The sequence below is a fragment of the Physella acuta genome, unplaced genomic scaffold (genome assembly GCF_028476545.2).
Source record: "Physella acuta isolate Inbredline_101_S28 unplaced genomic scaffold, ASM2847654v3 ptg000889l, whole genome shotgun sequence".
NCBI classification, from domain to species: domain Eukaryota; kingdom Metazoa; phylum Mollusca; class Gastropoda; family Physidae; genus Physella; species Physella acuta.
Genome location: NW_026732406.1, coordinates 291229 through 316298, shown reverse-complemented (window position 1 = coordinate 316298; position 25070 = coordinate 291229). Strand labels below are relative to the sequence as shown.

Genomic DNA, 25070 nt, shown 5'->3' with positions numbered 1-25070 from the left:
ATATATATATATATATATATATATATATATATATATATATATATTGTATATGGGGGTTAGCACCATGACGCCACTGAAGGCCTATAGGCCTATTAAGGGGTCGTCCAAATGACGTCACACTCGTAGGGGGGAGGGGGGAGGGGGGTCCGTAATTTTGTGACGGTGTGTGATGGGGGGGGGGGGGGGGTTCAGATGGTGCGAAGTCACACTTTTGCATTATAAAAAAGCAATGTTAGAAAACGAATTTTAGACGTTATTTCGCGTTTTAGATAACTGTTTTAATAAATTGTAATTGGAATTGATTAAAATACTCTATTTTGACTGAGTTCAGGCAAGTTTTAGAAAAATATCGATGTTTTAAAAAAAAATTCAACTGCAATTTTGAGGGGGGGGGGTTCGTAGGCTGAGGTGTGACGTCATTTTAAGGGGTCGGGGTATGGCTTTTTGTGACGACGTGAGACGGAGGGGAGGGGGGGGGAGGTAAAAATCGTCAAAAAAGCGTGACGTCATTTATGGACGACCCCCTAATATAACTATTAGGCTTAGCTATTATTGGATTCTAGTTCCTTCATTGTTGTGTCACAATTTAGCTAGCCATATGAAAATTCCAAACAATAAATGAATAAAATTTAGAATTTAGTTTTGGATTTAGTTTAGAGTAGTTTAGACTATGATCTTGACGCAATATAGGTTATTTATAGCTTATTCGAAAAATGAAAACTTTAAATTTGCTTTTACTGATTTTTAAATAACATACGTCTTATAGTTTCTTCTATTCTTTTGTTACATCTAATATTAATATGTATAGAATCTATTAATAATATAAATTAAACTAAGATTTGCCTTTATGGTATATGATTTTATTTTTAAGCTATCATTATTTCTGGGAAAAAGGGGAAGCTACCCAAGTTAAACCAATTTAAATCTAGATTCTAGATCTACACGTAAAGAAGACAAAGAGCCTATGCAATATGCTAGATCTAGATCTAGAGTCTAGATATAGATATAGATCTAGAAAAGATAGATATTAGATCTAGATCTAGATTCTTAAAAATGTCTAGATAGCTGAGGACTTTTTTTGTGATCTGTATAGATCTAGATCTAATCTAGATCTGGAACGTCCCAAAACATTTTTTTTTATCAGATTTTGGCACTGACTTGTCACTAGATCTAATCTAGATCTAGAGCTAGAAATAAAATAATATTTATTTTAGGCGACGTATGCACGTCTTAAGTCAAATTCTAAATCTAGATTCCAGATCTCGAATCTCGATTTTTCCAGAATGTCTAGATTATCTAGAATCTAAAATTGTACAAACTAAAATAATGAAAATAAATTATGAATGGCAAGCATAGATCCAGACCTGATTGGCAGATTGAAGAAAATTTCTGGTATTCTCCAGCTGCCTTACAACATCAACAATAAAGTTGGTGATGAATGCAGTGATGATGAAGATGATGAATATGAAGATACAGTTTATATTGGTGAAGGAGCCTCTGACAGAATTGTTACATCAAAATTTCCAAAGGAAAAAGATGGTTATCTATATAATATAATTTTATAAATTTAATTTTATTATTAATTTATAATTATTAGGCCCCTATACTCAGTGTTTTGGGGCAGGAAGGACTAAACAAAAGTGTGACATCAACTAATGACAATTATGGATAACCCCAAACAATTTCTATTTGTTTTTGCTATTTAATTTTTTTTCTCAACAGTGGTTATCAAGGTATCCAGCGCAAAAAGTCTCAGCTGTAAAGGAAGATTTCTGTTGACTCAGAGCTACTGGCATGTGACGGTCTGGGTGGAGAAGAAATATTTGAGGCTACCACCCTCATATCAGATCATCAAAGATGATTCTCTAGTCAGGCAACAAAATCTGGTGACAATATTTTTAAGTGATTGCCTTAGCCAGGTGAAAGATAAATCTGTAGACAAAGATGGGTTGAAAGCATGCTTTGAAGCTTTCTGCAGGTATTGCATTTTATACTTTTAACTTGCTTAGACAAAAAATTTACTTTTTTCATATCCGTTTGTCAAAAATGTTAGTAATGAATTCCAAAATATTTTGTTTCCATGTTTCCTGCATTTAGTGGTAGGTTTAGGCAATTGTATGGTTACTCTGATTACTCTTCACTGCTTCTGTTTACTCCTCTCAGCCTTTGTCCAATATCATATTTAGATTTAGTAAAATCAGGACTATCAAACACTTAATTGTTCTCTTATTTCTTATTCTTAATTAGTTGATTTAAGACATAATAATCTTGGACTATTTCTGTTAATTTTTTTTTTGCATTATGTTCGTTATGTAATTTTAGATTAATTGTTTTACAACTTATTCAAGCAAGTCCTAAAAAAATTTGTTTTTTTTTAAATTCTAGCTATGCTTGCTCATGTATGTTATACAATTATATAATAAGACCAATGTAATAAATAAGAACATATTTCTGGTGACTCCTGTAATTAGTGAAATCAAATAAATGTATCTCTCGTGCAATGATAAACTGTACGCACATTGTCAAGTGTCTGTTGCTTGTTAATGGCATCTAAGAATTCAATTATTAAGGCTGATAAGTCTCTGGTATTTTAAGTTTCTCTTTCTTGCTGTTTATTTTAATTTGAAATAAACCCAGAAGAATGTATCTTCCTCACCAGAGTGTCTCACAAGGAAGAAAGCCTGAGTTTCTTTACTCTTGAAGAAACCTTGAAAGAGTATCTGAAGCTGGAACCAAAACAATGTTACCTGGACATGCTACCACAGGCTATGTACGGGAATCACAAAAGAGAAGACCACTCTATTCCGATGATGGAACATGTTATTGGGAGCGGTATGTAGATGACTTGATCATCTTAATTTACATTTCAATCTTTAAATGTTGGAATATATTTAATATTCCTTTTTTACGTGTTTAAAATTAAAATTTTCATGGCGTTTGAGTTTAAAGTTTTATTTTGCAAATTTTACCATCAAGATTAGTAGAAGTAGAAAACATTTTAACACCATTAATTAAAATTAATCCAGTGGCAACAACAGGATTAAGTTCCCTGTGAGCAGCTAGTTGAAATCATCATCATATTGTCACATCATCACACTGTCACATCACATTGTCACATCATCACATTGTCGCAACATCATATTGTCACATCATTCCCCTCGGTACTCAGGGCACAAAGGGTCAAAGTGCTGTAATAGTTATATAGTGGGATTGAAACCAGAGAAATGTTAGCTTGGAAAATCAAAATATTTCTCTGTACAAAACAACCTCTGTTCTGGAGAAAATCATCACCAGAATGTGAAGAAAATGTAAATGATATAAAAAAATTTACCATGTAAATGTGCCTCCAAGATGTCATGAACCAGCTAACCATACATCATGAACCAGCTAACCATACATCATGAACCAGCTAACCATACATTATGAACCAGCTAACCATACATTATGAACCAGCTAACCATACATTATGAACCAGCTAACCATACATTATGAACCAGCTAACCATACATTATGAACCAGCTAACCATACATTTTGTCACTAGAGCTTGGGGCCACAGTGCTGTTGGCTGGGTCACACCCACTGTTGGTGAAAACTCTGTCAGAACTGCTGCCGTTTTCCTTCGCCCAGATCCTGCACAAGTTGAAAAGTTCAAGTTGTTTCAGACCAACCGCCAACGCCCAGAAACATGGGATGGAGATTGTGGAGAAAAAGAAAAGATATCTTGCAGCAGAAGCTGAAGATGCTACAGTGACGACTGCAAACGAAATGGCCACAGAAAGACCCTGGGAATTTGTTTTTAAAGATGTTTGTTGTTTTTTAATTTCCTTTAGTGTTGTGTGTGCTTCGGAAGTTTTATTTAGTTTGTTAATGAGAAACTTGATAAAGATATTGTTACTGAACTAGCTTTTAAGCTCACAGCCTTTTTACTGACAGACACACATAAATTGTTAAGATAGAAACAATTATTTTGTGTGTTTGTCTTGTGAGAACATTGAAGCTACTGTATATTTATAGTGCTAATCTTTCAATGGTAGTCAGGGTGACTATGTAACTAGACTATAAAAAATAATTCTACTACTCACACCTGGTTTACCATTGCAGATAATTGGCAAGAAACTCCACATCTACGGCACAGAAGCAAAGCTGAAAACCTACAAGGAAATGGGCTACATGTCCAAGACACCGCAGACACCCAAAGATGCTGTTTACATCTACGATGTTCTTAAAACTGACAGCAGTCGCAATGGGAACATGTACATGGGGCTGAAGAAGCTGAAACTCAGTAACCTGTTAAAGAAATTAGACTACTCTATCACTTCAGTAAGGGATTTGGCTCAGTAATCTGTTAAAGAAGTTAGACTACTCTATCACTTCAGTAAGGGATTTGACTCACTAACCTGTTAAAGAAGTTAGACTACTCTATCACTTCTGTAAGGGATTTTTTTGACTCACTAACCTGTTAAAGAAGTTAGACTACTCTATCACTTCTGTAAGGGATTTTTTTTACTCACTAACCTGTTAAAGAAGTTAGACTACTTTATCACTTCAGTAAGGGATTTTTTTGACTCACTAACCTGTTAAAGAAGTTAGACTACTCTATCACTTCTGTAAGGGATTTTTTTGACTCACTAACCTGTTAAAGAAGTTAGACTACTTTATCACTTCAGTAAGGGATTCATCTCAGTAACCTGAGCAAATTTAAAATGTCCAAAAATCAGAAAAAAAAATTAAAATTTTAACTAGAAAATAAAAAAATTTCTAGTTTGATGAGATTATTTAGATTAATTTCTCTCTCATTTAAAATTAAACTCACACTTGTATTTTTCAATGAATATTGTAATCTTTATTTGAAGTGAACTTGTTTTTGTCATGGTGACAGGACAAAAGATGGTCAGAAGCTCTAACTTACCTGGAGAACAATGGTGTCATCAAGTGTGAAGTTGTGCAGGGGGATACAAATGTCTTCTTGCTACACAACTGGAAGGCTGAGGTGGATGCCACCCTTGGTGTGGAGACCATATTGAAACGTCACCAGACAGACCCTCTTCAATGGGATGTAGATTTTAACAGGTCAGGGAAAGAACTGCATAAAATATCTATATATATAATTCTCTTCTTGGATACCCTAGAAAACACCAAGCTGTAAGCACGCCTAGCAGCCCCCTCTCTTCCTCTCTAGGCATATCCCTACCAGCCCCACATGGTCTGGTGAGCTGTGGTTCACGCTAAATGTTTACAATCGTAGAGCCGGGTTTAGCGACAGCTATTAGGGGCAGATAATTTAGTTTGAAACGATTTTAAACTTGGGGGAGGTAACTAAGAAGAGGCTGCTTACACAGCGGGGGTGTAGGGTAGGGGTTGGGGGAATGGAGGGTGGGGGTAGTATCGTCCTTAACAACCTACTGATAGTGTTTTAAAGCAAATGTCTTCAGTGGCAGCACTGGTACTGTCGAATTCACAAATTATGAATTACTGAAAAGTAGAAAATAAAACAACTAAATTGCAGCATATGATACGTCGCGGGTCGGCTCGTTCCTTTTAACAGGTCAAGGAAAGAACTGCACAAAATATTCCTTTTTTATTAATGATTTTTGTTTGATAATGTGAGTAAATGTTTTGTTGTACGTACTTTTTGTCATTTCAGTCCAGATTTTGCCCACATCCGTGCTGACAGAGATCAGATAAAAGCCTCTCACCTGATCTGTTGCCTGCCCATCACAGTCATGTCAGGGAGGGGTGGGTGTGGGAAAACTACTGTAGTCACCACACTGTTAAAACATCTTTGTGATCAGTAAGTCTTAGGCTTAGTTAACTGTTGGCCTTAGGGTGTTAGGGTTAGTTAACTGTTGGCCTTAGGGTGTTAGGGTTAGTTAACTGTTGGCCTTAGGGTAAGTCTTAGGGTTAGTTAACTGTTGGCCTTAGGGTAAGTGTTAGGGTTAGTTAACTGTTGGCCTTAGGGTAAGTGTTAGGGTTAGTTAACTGTTGGCCTTAGGGTAAGTGTAAGGGTTAGTTAACTGTTGGCCTTAGTTAACTCGAGGTTAAGTTAAGTGGTAGTTTAGTTGACTTATGACCTAGGTTTAGTTAAGCGTTAGTTTAGTTGACTTGTGTTAGATTTAGTTGACTTATGTGTTTGGTTTAATTGACTAAAGTATTAGGTTGAATTGACCTAAGTATTAGCTTTATTTTACTAAAGTTTTCGGGTTAGTTGACTATATTCTAGAACATACATCAGTGTAAAGCAGTTGTGTCTAGTTAATTTTATTACAAGCAAATCGATCCCTATTGTGAAAATAATCCAAAAATGTATTTGCTTGTCTCAAATGCTGGTAAAAAAATTAGCTGTGGCCAATTTTAAATCCATTTGTGAAATAACCTTAACTGGACAACACCTCTCTGCTATAGAATAAACTGTCTGCTATAAAATACATCCCATTTTAGGGAGGAGAGTAAAATCCAGGACCAGAAGCTTTTAGACTATGATGAGTGGGACGAAAGTCTGGCTAGCTCACCCCCACCCACACAGCTGGCCAGCTCACCCCCACCCACACAGCCAAGTTTAGAGAAAGTGCCTGAAAGTCTGGCCAAGTTTCAAGTGGCAGAGTCAGGGGAAGACAATTCATCCAGCAATCAGGTGAAAGGCACCAAGGATTGTTTAGGCCACACAAGGTGCTATAGTCAGGAATCTGGTGCTAATCAGAGTTTAACCAAACACCAGCTGTCAGGAGATGGTCATCCATTGTCCAATAGTCAAGTGCCTGACCCCCCTGTGGTAGACCCCCACAATCCTGACCCCCCTGTGGTAGACCCCCACAATCCTGACCCCCCTGTGGTAGACCCCCACAATCCCCACCCAAAGCCCCGGTCACAGAAAGAGAACCTTCAAGCAGAGGTTGTATCAGACCTGATAAAAATTTTGAACCATTCTAAACCTGACGATTGCTCTGAGCTACAGGAGTTCAAAGGTCAAATTTTGCTGACAGCTCCCACGGGTGAGTAGAATTTTGAGAGATTTTGCTTTATCTGCACCCCACCCCACATTGTCACAGCTTTTAGTTTACTTACCATTTACTTGTTCTGTGAAATTTGTATGTATAATTATCTTTTTTTGTATCCTTGAATCATCACCACATTATGATAAAAATGTGCAGGGCTAGAGTATCTAAATGAACTCTGGCTTAAATATATATATTGTTTTGCTACATTTAGATTCTTATTTTTTATTCTCCCTCTAAATTAACTGTACTATTGGCTGCATGCTGCCATCAGGTAAAGCTGCAAGACTTCTTGGGTGTAAGGCCAAGCTACCCTCTGCCACTCTACACAGTGTCATCATGAGCTGGAGGATGCACCTTAAGGAATCTCGCGATCGGCCGTGGAAATACGCCAATGTTCAAGTACAGAAATTAAAAACTTTTCCCATCAGTTTTAATCCCAGTTGAAGTTAGTAGTGTTTATATGATTGATTAAATTTTTAAAAATTATTTGATACAAATTTAAATTGGCAATTTCAGGTTTTAGTTATAGATGAGTGTTCACTTCTGTCCGTGCGTCTGTTTGCGTCTGTCATGAATGTTTTGTTGGCTGAGGCAGACTTGAAGAAACTGATCTTATTGGGTGACTTCAGACAGCTGCCATCCATAGAACCAGGGGAACTCTTTAAGGTAAATCCAGGTGATTTACTCTTTAAAATATCTCAGTTGGGCTGTGTCATTTGTTTTACACATTTTTTCATAGGGGCACAATATTTTGTTAGGGATTTATTGCTAGGAATTTATTGCTAACAAGTAAAATACGTAGATCCATTAAGATGAGAAAATAAATAGTAACTATACAAATGCCAGTAGCCTAAAAGTAATTTTTTTTTAAATTTAAAGTAATCATTAAATTATTTCAGAAGCTTTTGGGATCACTTTTTAAATGGACATTATTCCATATTTAATGATGTAATATATTTTAAGTACAAATAATCAATAAGAAATTAAAAAGTAATTAGAGGAATTTAAATGACTACAATAATTGTTATGATTATCATTTGTGCCATGTACATTAAATATTTTACATTTTGAATTGATGTGTGGTTGTTTTTTTAAAGGATGTTTACCACACCTTATGTCACGTGGGTAATGGCCTTGGGTTTAGTATTGACCTGACCCACAACCACAGGTCTGAGTCTGAGTTGATTGTCCACAACGCTGCCCTCATATCCAGTATGACCATGCCAACTTTTGACAGTGGGCGTGGCTTCACTCTAGTCGACACTTCAGGAGATGACAATGGTAACAGGATTTTCTAGATCAACCACCAGCACACATTGGTGTAGCTGGTTCATCAATAATTTAAACTTGATGAATTTGTTTAGGATTGGGATTACATTATCGTGATCTAGACAATTTTTGGGTATGGCTTCTCCAGAAATGCCTGTAGTTTATTTGGTTCCCAGAAAAATATACAATAGGAAAACTATGCAAACAGAAAAATGAGCAATTACAAACTAATTATACTTCTACACTTTAGTTTTATCATAATTCATGGAAATAAGTTTTATTATGCTACAATTTACATGTAGTGACTCTTTTAATGTCTTTATTGCTCAGTTTAGAAAAAAAATTCCCTTGCACACTTTCATGGGCACAGTTTTCCATTGTGCATCTTTCCGGTCACCAGTTTATTTAGCCCTGTTTTGCAGCTAAATCTTTTTCAACGTATTATAGGGTTTAAATTTAATTGAAATAAATTTGAATGTTATTATCTTAGAAATTTAATTCTCAATGCATATCATCACCTAGAGTGAAACATTTATCACAATGTGTCATGTTATTCTTGACCTTTTGTCCAGATCGGGATGAAGCAATACGACATTTGTTGAAAACTGTTCCAGCTTTGAAGTCAGATGTGGACTCACAGTTTGTAACATTCAGAAAGTAAGCATTGCTATGTTATTCTGTTTCTAGTGTAACCTGTTTTTACCTTTCAGACTGAAGAGTTTTGTATTTTGTTGTGCTTAATCCTCATAAGTGATTGAAAAGTTGTGGCCAACTAAAATTTTGAAGTCATAAGACATCCCTAAGCCCATTTAGCACAAAAGTGTACCTTGCATGTCTGTAGAACCTCACTGAGTCCATTGAGCACAAAAGTGTACCTTGTATGTCTGTAGAACCTCACTGAGCCTATTCAGAACAAAAGTGTACCTTGCATGTCTGTAGAACCTCACTGAGTCCATTGAGCACAAGTGTACCTTGCATGTCTGTAGAACCTCACTGAGCCTATTCAGTACAAAAGTGTACCTTGCATGTCTGTAGAACCTCACTGAGTCCATTGAGCACAAAAGTGTACCTTGCATGTCTGTAGAACCTCACTGAGCCTATTCAGTACAAAAGTGTACCTTGCATGTCTGTAGAACCTCACTGAGTCCATTGAGCACAAAAGTGTACCTTGCATGTCTGTAGAACCTCACTGAGCCTATTCAGTACAAAAGTGTACCTTGCATGTCTGTAGAACCTCACTGAGTCCATTGAGCACAAAAGTGTACCTTGCATGTCTGTAGAACCTCACTGAGCCTATTCAGTACAAAAGTGTACCTTGCATGTCTGTAGAACCTCACTGAGTCCATTCAGTACAACTTTGTAACTGTAGGACATCACTGAGTCCATCCAGCTATTTTATGTACCTGGCATGTTAGGCATGAGTCCAGCTTACTGATGAAAATTTACCTTTTCTGTAAAATCTTGGTACACACCAAATATATGACACCTTTTTGCTACACCATTTGAATTTTTTTAGAAAATATTTGTCTAAATAGAACAATATGACACCTTTTTGCTTTACCCTTTGACCCTACTTAGAAAACACGTGTCTGCCTTGTATCCCCAGTGCCCACTGTAGGGCAGTCAACGAGCTGTGCTGTAAACACTACAACAACCACCCAATCAAAGACGTTAAGCTAGACTTTCAAATTGGTGACAAAATTTGTCTCGGCAAGAATGCCTATCTCACAAACCACTGCAGGCTTATCATTAGCCAGTACCTCAAAGACTCACCCCAGCTCCAAGAAGCTTTTCATGCAGCTAAACAAACACTGGGTAGAAATAATGAGACAGGGGCAGGTAAAGCACATCAGGAGGTGAGTGGAAACCAGAGTTACCTCGATGCAATCGCTGTGGTGGATTTACTGACAGGGGGTGATGCAGTGTTGGAGGAGACAGTCAACAGCTTGAGGGAGGCGGAGGCAGAAAGAATAAATGAGGCTGAGAGGAGCAGGCAAGAGAGGCTTGAGAGGGCCAAGAAGAAAGAAAAAGAATGGGCAAATAAGCGGGTAAGTGCTAATGGTCTAACTAACCAGTAAGTGCTAATGGTCTAACTAGCCAGTAAGTGCTAATGGTCTAACTAACCAGTAAGTGCTAATGGTCTAACTAACCAGTAAGTGCTAATGGTCTAACTAGCCAGTAAGTGCTAATGGTCTAACTAACCAGTAAGTGCTAATGGTCTAACTAGCCAGTTAGTGCCAATGGTCTAACTAGCCAGTAAGTGCTAATGGTCTAACTAACCAGTAAGTGCTAATGGTCTAACTAGCCAGTAAGTGCTAATGGTCTAACTAACCAGTAAGTGCTAATGGTCTAACTAGCCAGTTAGTGCCAATGGTCTAACTAGCCAGTAAGTGCTAATGGTCTAACTAACCAGTAAGTGCTAATGGTCTAACTAGCCAGTAAGTGCTAATGGTCTAACTAACCAGTAAGTGCTAATGGTCTAACTAACCAGTAAGTGCTAATGGTCTAACTAACCAGTAAGTGCTAATGGTCTAACTAACCAGTAAGTGCTAATGGTCTAACTAACCAGTAAGTGCTAATGGTCTAACAAGTCACTAAGTGCTGTCATTTATTCATTAATTCACAATTTAGCTGAAAATTGTCATCCTTGGAGCAACAAGAATTATTAAATAACTCAGTGCTTATATACGAGATCACTATCTTTCAGGAAATGGGTCTGTCACCTTATACTGACAGACATTTTCTTCTAGGTGACAAACCTTTCATGTTAACTGGCAGTGCTATTGAAATTACAAGACCACCTTTTTTGTTTAATGGCAAATGAGATTAAATTCAATTTTCTTTTTGTGCTGGAAATATTTAAAAGTCTCATGACATTTTACTGTCTTGTTCCAGAGAGCAGATGAAAGATTATTTGGAGAAAGTAAGGAAAAACTCTGCAATGGGGAAGTTTTCTTTATCATGGATGTAAGAATTTTTTAAAATATTTATTTTGTAAAGATATTTTTTGCTTGAAAGAGGGAGAAATTATTGCAAAAGAAAGGAATGAATAATTGTTGATGTTTTTTTTTTCAGGAGATTGTGAAGTTAGATGATGGGAAGCCAGTAAAATACCTGGTACTCTCTGACCGTGATCCAGAGGTGCCAAGGGTCGTGTGCATCCCCATGAAACAGCTGCGGAGAGAGTGCCACATGAAGCATTCTTGGGTCCGCACAATCCACACATTTCAGGTCAGTCAGCAACAGTAGAGTGGCACTGTCTAACATTAGTTTAGCTAGATGGCTGCCTACAACAGCACTGTCTAACATTAGTTTAGCTGGATGGCTGCCTACAATCTGTTGTGATACTTGAATTGAATAACAAAGTCTTTAAATAGCCTACAGATTCAGTGTTTGTTCAAGGCATCTCTTATGTGGAGCTCCGCCCTCCCGAAGTGAGTCTACCGCCCGCCGCCGCCCCCTCCCCCCTCCGAACGAAATGGAATTTATATAGAAAATATATACTTTTAACATAAATATATACTTTTAACATTCTGCTTGTTAGCAGTTATTCGATATTGGAGTTTTCTCTCCTAGATGGGTTGCTGTCCCCAGCTAACAAACCTCATCTACCCAGGGGTCTGACCTATTGTAGGTAGCAATCATATGCTCACCCACCCGACCACTCTGTCCCCAGCTAACAAACCTCATCTACCCAGGGGTCTGACCTATTGTAGGTAGCAATCATATGCTCACCCGCCCGACCACTCTGTCCCCAGCTAACAAACCTCATCTACCCAGGGGTCTGACCTATTGTAGGTAGCAATCATATGCTCACCCGCCCGACCACTCTGTCCCCAGCTAACAAACCTCATCTACCCAGGGGTCTGACCTATTGTAGGTAGCAATCATATGCTCACCCGCCCGACCACTCTGTCCCCAGCTAACAAACCTCATCTACCCAGGGGTCTGACCTATTGGAGGTAGCAATCATATGCTCACCCGCCCAACCACGCTGCCCCCACCTTTCTGTTATTTCTCATGTTTTTCTCCACTGTTTTCAGGGCTCCGAGTCGGACACGGTTGTGTATGTCCTCGGTACGGCCATCCCACAAAACTGGCAACATGTCTACACCGCCATCACACGAGGCAAGAAGGCAGTTTACGTGGTTGGTCCGTACACAGAGCTGTTTACTGCTGTCAATAGACGGGAGTCTCCTCGCTTCTCTTGGCTGCGCCAGAGACTTAGAGCTATGATCAAAGAGAACTTTGACTTCATCATGGTAATGTTTTCCTTCTGTTTTATTCAATATGCAATACTTATACTTATAGCCAATTTTTATACTTAATAGGCTACATAGCTTTATGTAGTTTAAAGGCTTATTTTAATTCAAAAAGATCTACATAGAGGAAAAATCTGCAATTATCTGCAATTTTGTTTATGTCATTTAATTTATACAAATTTAGGAAGAATTTAATTAATCATTATCATCTTTCCATATTTGGAAAGATCCATTTCAAATTTTAGTTTTAATGACCTTATCAGCTATTATAACAAAACTGATGTGTGCACAATGGTAAAAACACTTAAAATCAATTGATGTAGTCATGCCTAGAGGCAGCCAACACAAGTTACCAGGAAACCGTGTGTGATGACTGTTTAAGCCTTACAGATGAGTTCTCAGAGAGTATGCTACAGCTGCTGGAAGACTCAGGTCAGTTGATAAAATCTGGGGCATGTCCTTTGGTAACCTAGATTGTATACACTCCAAAATCTCATGCATGTCTTTTGGTAAACTAGGTTTCACCACTCTAAAATCTCAGGCATATCCTTTGGTGAATTAAGTAGCAAAGTTATAACATTCAATCTTATCCCTTAACAGTTATTGTAAATTAATTACAACTGTACCTTTAGCAAATTAACTGTGCTAACATGTTGATCCTATATTTTTACAAAAATAACTGTTTTTTTCCAGATGCAATTAACAGTCAGACAGAAAGAGAAAATGTCACCCACAGTCAGATAATGGACAATGCTCAAGAAGATTGGCTGCTCTGTACACAAGAAGATTGGCTGTCCAGCTCACAAGCCCTCCAAGAAACTGACCTGAGTTTAATGCCAGAATATAGAAGTAAAACTGCTTCCCCTCCACAATCACCAGCAGCCAGCAACCAACAGTATGAAATGTCCCCACACAAAAAACCATGTCCTGAAAATCAACAGACCAGTCCAGGACTAGCCTTAACTTTCACAAATTCTCTCAACATCAATGCAGAGACAGATAATGAATCCCCCTTACCCAGAAAAGTCCCAGATGTTAGAAGAAAACTTGTATAAAGCAAACAGAGCCTATATTTTATTGTACAATAAAACTACTCAATATTGCATGTTTTAATGTTGAATTATTAAGCAACACCTTGCATGTAGAATCACAAAAGTTTATTCAATAAAAGTGGACATGACTGATACATGAATCGACAAATCTCTTGTAGTATTTTATTTTTATACATAAAAAATAGAGCACAGTGAAAATATTAAAACAAACAACACAACATCTCTGCAACACTTCTTCAGGAAAAAAAACCTAAGGAAACAATACAACATGTATACTATTTATGGCTGTAAATTTGAAAAGCCAGAACCTGCAGACTGAATACAGATACCATGGTTTTCATCATACATTTGTACACAAAGGAAATTGTAGCCAAAGTTACAATAACAATTTGCACCGCTAATCTGCTCAAATACTGCCTGACTACACAGGTTTGAGTGTGGAAGATTCCCCTCTACTTATAACAAGCACAATGCTTTAAAAAAATGTTGCAGCAACATACCAAGAGAGCATTCATGCCTTCCTCCTCCGCTACCCTTTCACAATAAAAACAAATATTGACAAACTATGTACAGTTAAGCAGAACTGATTTTAAATAATTCTCTAAAATTAAAATGCTTCTCCTCAATGCCTTGTAAAGTCCAACTTATGTCTTTACATAACATTACTGAGCTTATTAGCTGTGCACAATTATACATCCACTATGTATTCATTTAAAAACAACATCCCTTTACAATTAATGTACCACTTCACCTCCCTCAACACACACAACTTTGAAAAACAAAACCCCTTCATTTATTTTTTAAAGTTGTGCTTGAGGGATGGCTAGATGCAAACATTTACAAACCAAAATAAGATTGGGAAATACATCTGCATTATGCTTAGATTTGCTGTACAAATTAGTCAATTAAATAGATTCTTTTAAATATGGCATCAACAATACAAAAAAAATTCTTAGAAAAGGGAAATGACAATATGAAAGAACACAATGATATGTTTACTTTACATGGCAGTAGGGATCTCTTAGCTTGCTACTTCATGGAAAAAATTGTGTTGAATAACATGAAGGTTCTGACCCTTTACATCTATTGTACACATCTGAATAGTTTGTTTTTTACAGTATGATGAAATCATGACAACATTTTATAATTAAATATCAACCATGAAAGTTACATATGATTCCAATGAATGGAAAGTAATAATATGAAAATAGTGGAAATATCCATAAAGAATTAGTAATGAAAGAAAATTGACACCTCAGAGAGAACTGTGGGATCCATCATTGCAGCTGTGTTCTATAATTTATTTGGTTCCACTAACTGTTTGTTATCTATTCACAAAAACAAGTCTGTTTAGTAAATGCCTCATTCATTATAAATATGTACATTTTTTCCCTTGCTCTTTTAGTAGATTATGGATGAGGTATTTATTGACATTTCACAAAGGTTTATATTCCATGAAAAAAATGTATATAACATTTGACACCAATGGAAATTTCACTTTATAGCACAAATCATAGGAAATGTGGATAATGGGAGAGGGGAGTGGTGTGCTAAAATTAACATTTTTAAAAGTAAACTTGCTTCCAGTTGTTTTTTCAAATCATATTGTAATGAGAAATTTCAAATATACCAGAAGCAATAATGTACTGCTTCATGGCCTAGTAATTTTAAATTAAAATTTTACATATACTTTGATAAACAATCAGATTGTGTTAGCAGTAGGATTTCAAAAACAAAACTTGTGTTTTTTAGTTACGTAAGAACATAGATTTGAGCAAGACATTTTAATTCAGACAATAAAAAAAGTTGTATTGATGCTCCTGGTTGTCACAAGAAGAATATATCCAAACAAATAAATTGTCCAATATTACACAGAAAAGAAGAAATATATAAAATCAGGGCCTGCCATCCAGTTAACATGGCATCCATTTATTTCCTACTTTTAAAAACTAACAAAATCCAAGTCTTTCACAATTACAGTTCTCCCTAGATAATGAATATAAAATCTTATATTCTAATTTTCGTCGCTTTTTTAAAAAAAACACCTCATTTTCATTGGCTATGTATTAAAAAGGAAGACATAACAAAAAAAATATTTTGTCAGATAGCAACATTGATGGAAAAGTTTTAAAACTAAAACATTTTGATCTGGTACAGATCTGAAAGTAAATCTGCAAAAAAAATCACATCCTTCTTTTGTGTGTGCCAGTGAGTGAGATTTAGAGTAGATCAGTTGTAGCAACAGCAGTGAGTGGTAGGGTGTCATGAGAACTGAGAACACTCAAACAGAACCTCAGACAGGGTGTTGGATACGCTTTGGTCAAGTATCTGGGACATGACCAGGTTTAACAGTCTACTTTGTTGTTGGACAAACATCTTGCGATTGTCTGGTACACGAGCCATGTGGAGAAGTATTGAGGCGGCACGTCTGAGCATGTCTAGGGACGTCCCCATCACTTCGGGATTACTCTGTAACACTTCAAGCCCTTGCTGGTTGGCTATGGCAAGAGCATTTTGTTCAGCGGTTTCCAAAAAGTCAACAAGCAGGGAGACGCATGGATGCTGCAAGGCAACTGCACGAGCTGCACTTGACTCACCAGGGACTAGCAGAGACAGGAGGACAATGGAGAACTCTCTTGTGATCTGGTGGTTTCTGTCTGCCAGTAAGCGCACCAAGACATTGAAGAGTTCTATCAGTCGTTTGACTGGGGGAGTGGCCAGGAGCAGATCAACGTTGGTTTCATGAATACACAATTTACACAGTGCTTCCAGCACAAGTCTTTGAGGTGATAATACAGATCCTGGAGTCAGAGTTGGAAGAGGATCCCTGGCAACAGATGCAGGACAAATAACCCAGTGGAGAAGACCTTCCAACAGTGGAAAGCAAACTTGCTCAGAAAAATTGCCTAACATAAGGTGTCCACAAATATTAGCTAAAATAACTAGAGTGTTCTCTCGCAGCTGGTCCAGGTAGTCCCACCACCAGTGTTCATCATCATACACCCGCGGTGGCTCCTCCCTCTCTTCCTCCTCTTCATCCCCACTTGGCAACTTTCTGGGGGGTGGTCGCTCTGGGTGGCTATGGTGTAGCAAGAGCAAACGTCCTAAAACCCTCATGATACCTGGATGCTTGCATATCCGTGCCTCATTGCCAGGTACACATGAAAGTGAGCGAATGATATTGGAAATACACACACAGCGCCTGCCTAGCTCATCTCTACTTTCAGGTGTAACACACAGTGGGGGATCATCTCTTTGGAATGCCTCATCCTCCATATGCTCATCTTCTTTAAGCATATCAGCAACAATGCTGGCTGACAACTCTTCTGTCTCAGAGACATAGCTTTCATTAAAAACTGTATTCTCGCAGCCCATCAATGCTTTCTTAAAGCAGCTTTCATCTAACTGCTCGGTTTCCTGTTTTTCAGTTGGTTTACCTTCCATCTTTTTCTCTTCTTTTATCTCCTTACCATCACCAGTAAGACTGGTTTCCATGACAGCACTGGTATCAGCTTCCATACTGACCCCACTGCCACTAGTGTTCATGGTACTGTTCATTGGCTCAGCTGTTGCATCCACAGCCATGTCTTCCTCACCATCAAAACACTCAGCTTTAAGAACAGGTGGGGAGCTGTTGCTACAGGTGTCAGCTTCCTTTTCTTCACTTTTGTTAGAGCTGTCTGCCCCTGAATGGTTCTTATCAGCAGCTGGTGGGGAATTAGTCTTGTCCAAATGATTCACCATGGGGGACAGTTTGGGTTCTTCTAATTCTCCATTTTCTACTGGTTTACATTTTGTGTTCTCTTTATCAGCTTTGCAGCTTTCTACCTTTTTTGTCTCATCTTCCTCTGTGTAAGGTTTTAGTGAATTATTTTCACCATCAAGATCATTAGCGGTAGATTCTTTAACCTCTTTACTTTTGGTGTCACTGTTGGAAAGGTCAGTGTGACTATCACTTTTGTCACTGTTCTCAACAGGTTCTTGTTTAATTTCCAAAGGTGTGACACCAGTTTTATTTCCCTCAGAAATACTTTCACCATTGCACAGTTTGGAATGATATGCTTCGGAGATGGAATTGTCAGTGACTGGATTTTTGGGCTCAAGGGTGGGTGAATCATTTGAAACTGCAACATTGTTAACAGGTGACAGATTGCTTAACATAGCTTTATGCTGCTCTTCAGATTTTGTATCACTCTGACAAAGTCCTATTCTGTCATTATTGTTATTACTTTCTCTAAAATTAACTTCTATAGCATCACATTGTTCTCTTTTGCAACTTTTAACACCTTTTTGACCTAAACAAAATGAATCAGAGCACTTTTCTTCCTCTTCCTCACTGCATCTATTTCTTTTTCTTCTAAATTTTCCAGAAAGAAATGTATTAGAATTGTCACTTTCTAAATGAGTCAATATATGGTGAGTGATATCTCCCCGACCAGAAAGCCAATGATCAGGTTCAGTGTTAAAGTTAGTGTACAGGTCCCAGTCTTTGGTCTCCACAACAGTTGTGTCTGCGGGATTGGGGTCAACCTTGACTGGCAACCCTTTTCTAGATATCATTGTGTAATTGGGACCTGACAGACGAAATTGTTTAGGGTCGTCCTTTTTGTCTTCATCTTCACCTTGGTTTTCAACTTGTTGCTCACAAGTTTCCTCTTGTGAAGAGGACAATGGTTTGACCTTAAGTTTGTAATTATGATATCGATGCCTTCTGGATTGTCCTTCTTCGAGATCTTGAAACTCATCAAACATTTGCATGAGGCAATGCCTGAAGTGTTCTGTGAGCACCTCGAGCAGCCCTGGTAGAGTATTTAAGCTGAAGTAGCCATACGTAGCATCATCATACAGGAGTATGTTTAGGGTGTCTAGTGCCCATGTACTTTCAGCTAGAAGCCCTGATTTCAGAGCTAGCATCAGTCTCCAGGCTTCAAAAGGAGCTGCAAAAATTACAAAATGGTATTATTGGTAAGAAATTTTTAAAATTAAAAAACAAAAACAAATGTAATTGTCTTAACATTTTTACAAACTTTTATTGTGATTTTTTTTTGACAGAGATTGATTTAGTAAACATAGATTACTTGTTTCCTTTATTGAAACTAACTTTTTGGCCTTAATGAAACATCAGTAACAGCAAGTATTTTAATATCATAAAACATTTAGGACTAATTTTTTTTATTTAGTGCATGCTTTTTCATCCAACAAATGAAATAAACTTAATTCTAACCCAAATCTTTGTGAGTCAGCTTTTTCCTCTTTGTAGTGGCTATGCCGATACCCTCTACACAATCAGATGGGAATATGAGTTCCTTCTTGGTCATAGTTGTTGTAGCCATTCCTACATATGCAGGCTTAAAAAAATAAATGAAATGAATATAATTTCAAACAGCAGTAGTTTTTTTCACAAACAGTAAAAAACATATTTAGGTAACACTTTTAACAGGTCAGAATATACTTACTGGCATTTTTTGAGGAACTCCAAAGCGAGGGGGAGGTTCTCGGTTTTGTGGTGAGTTTCTGTGACCTAACTGACGAACAAAGGGTCCCATAGGTGGAGTAGAGGGAGAGGGTGGCGGCATGTAATTTGGGCCACCCTGTGGCATGCGTGACCTCTGCATTGGTGACCATTGGTTCACATCACGAGCTCTCTCTAAAGAATTATAAAATGTTAGTTTAGACTGTTTCTTTCAAATGTTTTAAAAGTATATCTGTAAGAAATGACAGTCAAAACAACATCACAGTTTGCATTTTTTTATATGAATGTTAGGTTTATGAAATTAAAATACATCAAAATAATTTTCTTTGAGAGCAAAGAATCAGTTTTTAGTGTGATTAGCAACGGTTTAGATTCTAATGGTGTAGAATTTGCACAAGGTGAGCCAAAGAGTTCTAATGCTGATAAAAGCAAAATACTCCTACCATCTGGAGAGGGGGCTTGCCTCTCTGAGGGTCCAGAAGCATAACTCATGTGATTACCCATGTTTGGGTTGGACCAGTCAGAATACTGATTTGGCACTGTTAACAAAAGAACCAGTTCTATGATTCAATTTTGTTCAAGGATTAAATAGAAATATTATCTAAGGGAAACTAAACATCACTTATGTTCGTTTTGTTAAAACAAGCTTTTTTCTTTTATATTACAAGTACATCTGATAATTACCTGAATCATCTGGAAACCTTTTGCTTGGTGTTCCATACATGGTGCCAGGTCCTGGTGGTCGTGGGCCTGGATATGGGCCAGTTGGATAATTGGGGTACTGTGGTCCCGGATAGCCAGATTGTCCATGATATGGTGGGCCTGGAGGTGGATACTGACCAGGTGCATCTCCTGCCTGAGGAGGTCTAATGCCTAGAGGCTGTGTGGGTCCTGGGAAACGGGTGCCTGGATACATGGGAGAACTGCTCTCTCCAGGCTGCTGGGGAGGCTGCTGACTTGGGGCCATTCCAGGTGTAGGTCCTGGTGGTCTCATTGCTAGGTTGGGGCTGGATTGATCAAATCTGAAATAAATTAATTTTAGACATAAATAAGTTTTCATAAAATTACACAAACTAATATTGTTAAGGCTATGTTGATCTATTATAAAAGCTAAGATACAACAATGTGATAGTTATGTTAGGTACCTGTCAGCTTGTCCAAAAGGAAACTGACCACCACTAGAAGTTGGTGGCATGCTGGGCTGGTTAGCATTGGGAGGATATCCACTCATCTGCTGCTCTGGTACTCCATATCCACTAGATGAAATGGGTCTACTTGTATTGTTGGACACTGTCACATTGCCAGGAAAGCTTGATGACATGGGAGTGGAGCTGGCAACGGACATTGCCTGAGGTGGGGGAGTGAGTTGAGGTGGCATTCCTCTTTGTTGGAGATAGCTTGATTCATCAGAGAACGGGTCTTGAACACTAACACTGTCTGAAGTGACTGGCATTGGCCCAGAGACACTACTATGTGGTGGCATAGGTGGAGCAGAGCTGCTGGTAGGAGGAATAGGTCCCCCTGGTGGCTGCTGTAGCATTGGCCCTCCATACCCTGGAGGTGCCCCTGGCATCATTGGTGGACCACTCATCATATTCCCGCTGTTTGAATTGGTGGGCATCATTCCAGGCTGACCCTGCATCATATTAGGCATGGGTCCGCCCATCATTCCAGAAGATCCCATTGGAGGACCTCCCATCATGTTACCCATTCCAGAATGAGTCCCAGATGCTCCCATCATATTGTTAGGTCCCATCATCATGTTAGGACCACTCATATGAGGGTTTGGCATGCTGCCGTCAGGATTCTGCATGTATGGAGGAGGCATATTTGGAGGGTAGGAATCCATTTGATTATTTGGGACACTAGGAGGGCGGAATGCATCATTTGAGTTGGAACCTGCTGACAACAGATGGAAACAAAAAGATTCATATATTAACTGATATCACTAGAACACAGAAAGTTATTTACCTCTGAAATTCCTTTTACTGAGTCACAATTAAAAAAACTCTTTGTTTTCTTATGTTAACTGCCCTGATACAATTACAATGTTAAAAACTTAACAAACCTGGTGATGGAGCCCTTTTACTTTTCTGCTCACGTTTATGAGCCAACTGAGCCTCCATCTGAGCCAATATAGGAGCTGGATTAATGCCACCTCTATCAAACTTGCATTCATAATTAAACAAGTATCGAATATAATTCTTCTTGAGAGTAAAAGCAGCACTTGCTGAAGTACCAATATTGACTACAGTGCAAATGTCCCTCCACTTTTTTCCTCTTGTAACCTGAGCAAAAGAAACAAAAGACTTGTTAGACTACAGAACTTTACGTGAAAAAATAAAATAAGTTATAAAAACAAATGGTTTTGTTAAAAACTGACCTCTTCAAATCCACCTTTATCTCTGACACAGAAATACAACTTATAGAGATCAAGTGGTGTTTTACTGATGACAGGTAAAGCTGTTACAGGCTGACCACTTTCTTCTAGGTAGCTCAGTACTCTCTCTAAGAATAGTCGTCGATCTGGTTCTGGGCCCATCTCAAATAATTTGGACAAATCAGATGAGGATTTCTGTGATAGATAATTTTTACAAAGGTTATTTAAAGATCTCAACGAGAAATGATGATTCACACCTTGTTTAAAATACACATCCATTATTAACAAAATATTAACACTTTTTACAAAAGTTCTTAAAAAAATTAGATCACTCCAAAAAATTTTGTGATTGGCATTAAAAAAATCTTTTGTTTAAAAATGTATGACTTTCTTTAATTTAAAAACAATGTATAAATATATCTACTATTGTATAGTTAGTAAATTATTAAAATAAACACCAGCACATATGATTTCAGTAGAAATTTACATCATGCAATGTCATACAATTAACAACATACTTCACTCTAAACTATTTTTTAAAATCTAATAACAAAAATAAAAACAGCGTTTAAAAAAATAATTGGGAATGGATTTTTATAAAAGCATGGATTGTTTCAAATACTACGTCATCAGTCATACACAGTACTACCTACAATCATACCATTAAATTATTAAAATAATAGTCAAATCTAGTTTCATAACATTCTTACTTCTTTTTGTTCAAAGTATGTTGTGATTTGCATTAATTTTTTTTTTAAACTTTAATTTGATCAAATACCCAAACTTATTAAATGGATAATTGTACTGTGAAAGTTTTTAGCAATTAAGTAGAAGAGATATTTTGTAGTCAACTGCTTTTACCGGTACTAGAAGAAATTCAATAAAAACATACATTTGAACAGGTGGAAATCTCTTGGTAAATTTTTCAAACAGTAACACAAAAGTTCAATAACAAATTCAGGCATTTAACAAGGAGCAAATAATAATGTAATATCATGCAAGTGATAAGACATCCAATTATTTGGCAGAAAGAATGAAAAAAAAAAATAATAAGATAAATGGGATAAGCAAATATAGATAATAGCTTTGATACTAAATAGAGCCTTGAATGACTATAATTTATTTGGAAATTATAATAGCTAACATAACTAAGCTCTTCTGCTTATAATATGGGTAAAAGTTTGTTAACGTAATTATGCAAGTATTAAGATTACAATACTGCCAATTTAATTCTTCCTAAGTTCTTTTGGTAGTGACTGAGTAATATGCTACTAACTGATCTAAGATAAACACCACAGACTGTAGCTGATAAGACAACTACATTTTTGTGTCTGATGCGCATAGTTGCTAAATGGTGATGGGGAAGAAAAGCATGATATAGATCAGAATTATTAGTGCCTCATCGTGACAAAAATCTATGGCCTAAAACTCAAAATAAAGGCAATTATTTTTAGGCTGCACCGGCCACCTGCAAATAAGAAATTCATGATTCAAGATCTAGTGATGGGGTGCTGTCACAATTCAAAATAAATTATTAACTATTTGTTTGTTAGGAAACAAATGCCTATTCACCATATACAAAAAAATACACTTAGTGCATGAAACTTAAAACTGCAAAGAGACAGCAAGGCATTTTATTAAAGTAACACCTTCCCACAAAACAAGATTCAATCGCACAAAATGGAGACACCAAATTTTTTTAGTCCAAAATTTAAAGAAAACACTTAACTTATTTATTTTCTATTTTATCTTATTTTATTATATTCAGGATTTATGTAGGTAATATAGAACTTGGAATTACTGCAATACTTTATAAACCAATAATTAAAACTTGTTTTATAGGGAGAGTAGGTTTTGGTGTCACCATAAGAAGCATAATTAGCAGGAGTGGCCGACGCAAGATAGAACATAAAAATAGAACATGGTTATGTTGCTGCTGATGTTGCTGCTGCCTCTGCAGGGTAAATGGGAAGGTAAATAAGGCATTAAGGGGAGAGTTTAATAATTCAAAATAAAAATAATCAACAAGTGTCGCTATCACCAACGACAAGGGAAGAAACAAAACGAAAAATACAAAAAGTAGTGGCAACACGAGCGTTCCCAAAATCAAAACTATTTTCATGTTCTGAGCAAATCAATCCGTGCGGCCACTTACAAGGGCCCCAGGGCTGTTGGGTTCCTCTGTGTAGTGTGGCCCGGCTGAGCCGGCACGAGGCTGGCCCTCCAACTCCTACAAAGTCGGCCAAAAACAAAAAAAAAATTGGGAGAAAGAGAGTTAGGATTTGTGAACAAGGTGATGGGGGTGTGACAACAAGAGGAACATAACAGTGATCTGAAATACTTTATTAAATGAACTTCATCCTTTGTATCACTATATTTTTACATTTGTAAATCTAACGTGAATCTAGGAATAAAAGCATAAATTAGAAGCTAAGATAAATCATGAGTAATAAAAAAGATTTGATGTCATTTAATTTAACATCTAAAGCAGCCAACTGAAAGCAGTTACACGCTTTTTCTTTCTGGTTAACATGAATAACTAGTTCTGACATGGTTCTTTTGCATTTAAAAAACTAATGCAGTTTTTTCTGCTGAAAGCAGAAATTTTATATTTGAAAAATTGTGAATGAGCATAAATGGCTCTTGTCACTCATCATTCCTGATCACATTCACACAGAGTAAAATAATTAAAATAGAGATGTCATACAGTGAGCATTCAAAAATGGAGAAAAAGTGATGATGCAAATCAACATAAGCATTGATCCATAATCTAATGCCTCTGTGCTTAGTTGAGCATAACTTTGTTGTGTTTACTTGACTAGTAGTTTAAACATTTAGAGTAAGTCACTTTTTCAATTGTTTTTAAAAAGCTATGTGTTTAACAAAAAACATGAAATCACAGAAAGCACTTCCCATTAACTTAAATATAAAATAACATGACCTTTAGAATCAGAATGTGAACATAATGTTATTAGTGATTTTGTTGCTTCTTTAATATCTTAACCAAGTTAGATTATACTATTTAAACAAAAAGAATAGAGAAAAGAATTCAATACCTTAACCTTCTTCTTCTTTTCAGGTGGATCATCAGAAGGTGTATTAGTGCCAGCATTGATGTTGTTGTTGTTCATTGGGGGCATGCAATTCATCTGTGGTTGGTGTTGAGGCATTTGTCCCATTGGCATATTCGGGTTGTTACCACCAGCATTAATTCCAGGGTGACCAGGCATCAATGGTCCATTGTGTGTCATTAACGGACCATTTGGGCCCATCATTGGACCATTTTGATTCATGTTCATATTGGGGCCTCCCATATTGGGTGGCATCATATGAGGTCCTCCCATATTAGGGGGCATTTGATTAGGTCCTCCCATATGACCAGCATTCATCATACTATTTGGGGGCATACCATTTGGCATCATTCCATGGGGGCCCATTCCATGCCCCATTAGGTGAGGATGGCCTCCATGAGGCCCCATGTGGTGTGGGTGCGCATGAGGATGATAAGGGATAGATGTGGAAACACTTGTAACTGGTGATGCTATACTCTGAGTCACTGATGTTAACATAGGACCTAAAAGTTAAAATAAATAATGTCAACAAATTTTATACATGTCAAGAGAAATGTGCTAACAAAC

The 25070-nt window shown here is 37.2% G+C and overlaps 4 protein-coding genes across 14 annotated transcripts in view; 2 read left to right on the top strand and 2 right to left on the bottom strand.

Annotated features, from left to right (window-relative positions):
- Nucleotides 1-25070, bottom strand: part of LOC131952686 (cilia- and flagella-associated protein 298) — a 53687-nt gene that overhangs the window by 10298 nt on the left and 18319 nt on the right. The gene's annotated exons all lie outside the window — the stretch shown is intronic.
- LOC131952682 (DNA helicase B) lies at nucleotides 1188-7467 on the top strand. The gene is made up of 9 exons (XM_059315448.1): nucleotides 1188-1539; nucleotides 1723-1978; nucleotides 2660-2832; nucleotides 3543-3805; nucleotides 4103-4321; nucleotides 4881-5071; nucleotides 5646-5792; nucleotides 6440-6990; nucleotides 7268-7467. Exons 1-9 carry the CDS (start codon nucleotides 1344-1346, stop codon nucleotides 7438-7440), a joined length of 2169 nt encoding a protein of 722 aa, XP_059171431.1. The 5' UTR covers nucleotides 1188-1343; the 3' UTR covers nucleotides 7441-7467.
- On the top strand, nucleotides 7506-13582 carry LOC131952684 (DNA helicase B-like). Its single transcript, XM_059315453.1, has 9 exons — nucleotides 7506-7662; nucleotides 8094-8277; nucleotides 8838-8922; nucleotides 9872-10313; nucleotides 11161-11232; nucleotides 11341-11496; nucleotides 12309-12527; nucleotides 12851-12959; nucleotides 13221-13582. Exons 1-9 carry the CDS (start codon nucleotides 7567-7569, stop codon nucleotides 13580-13582), a joined length of 1725 nt encoding a protein of 574 aa, XP_059171436.1. The 5' UTR covers nucleotides 7506-7566.
- Nucleotides 15655-25070, bottom strand: part of LOC131952680 (trithorax group protein osa) — a 28888-nt gene continuing 19472 nt past the window's right edge. For 6 of the 9 annotated variants that reach the window (XM_059315438.1, XM_059315441.1, XM_059315439.1 and 3 more), the window contains 10 exons: nucleotides 24489-25006; nucleotides 23588-23662; nucleotides 21436-21627; nucleotides 21121-21340; nucleotides 20198-20954; nucleotides 19737-20074; nucleotides 19496-19591; nucleotides 19036-19226; nucleotides 18804-18927; nucleotides 15655-18516 (listed from right to left, as the gene is read on the bottom strand). In XM_059315438.1, coding sequence (XP_059171421.1) covers nucleotides 15842-18516; nucleotides 18804-18927; nucleotides 19036-19226; nucleotides 19496-19591; nucleotides 19737-20074; nucleotides 20198-20954; nucleotides 21121-21340; nucleotides 21436-21627; nucleotides 23588-23662; nucleotides 24489-25006 — 5186 coding nt within the window. In that variant the 3' untranslated portion in view covers nucleotides 15655-15841. The remainder of the gene's footprint in view (nucleotides 18517-18803; nucleotides 18928-19035; nucleotides 19227-19495; nucleotides 19592-19736; nucleotides 20075-20197; nucleotides 20955-21120; nucleotides 21341-21435; nucleotides 21628-23587; nucleotides 23663-24488; nucleotides 25007-25070) is intronic. The other 3 variants (XM_059315440.1, XM_059315443.1, XM_059315442.1) reach the window with 3 other exon arrangements.

Excerpts from the sequence above, each read along its gene's own strand:
- LOC131952684 (XM_059315453.1), top strand. The coding sequence starts at position 7,567 with ATGAATGTTTTGTTGGCTGAGGCAGACTTGAAGAAACTGATCTTATTG. Across the intron at positions 11,233-11,340 it reads AAGTTTTCTTTATCATGGAT|GAGATTGTGAAGTTAGATGA; the intron begins GTAAGAATTTTT and ends TTTTTTTTTCAG. Across the intron at positions 12,960-13,220 it reads ACAGCTGCTGGAAGACTCAG|ATGCAATTAACAGTCAGACA; the intron begins GTCAGTTGATAA and ends GTTTTTTTCCAG.
- LOC131952682 (XM_059315448.1), top strand. The coding sequence starts at position 1,344 with ATGGCAAGCATAGATCCAGACCTGATTGGCAGATTGAAGAAAATTTCT. Across the intron at positions 3,806-4,102 it reads GGGAATTTGTTTTTAAAGAT|ATAATTGGCAAGAAACTCCA; the intron begins GTTTGTTGTTTT and ends TTACCATTGCAG. Across the intron at positions 6,991-7,267 it reads TTTGCTGACAGCTCCCACGG|GTAAAGCTGCAAGACTTCTT; the intron begins GTGAGTAGAATT and ends TGCTGCCATCAG.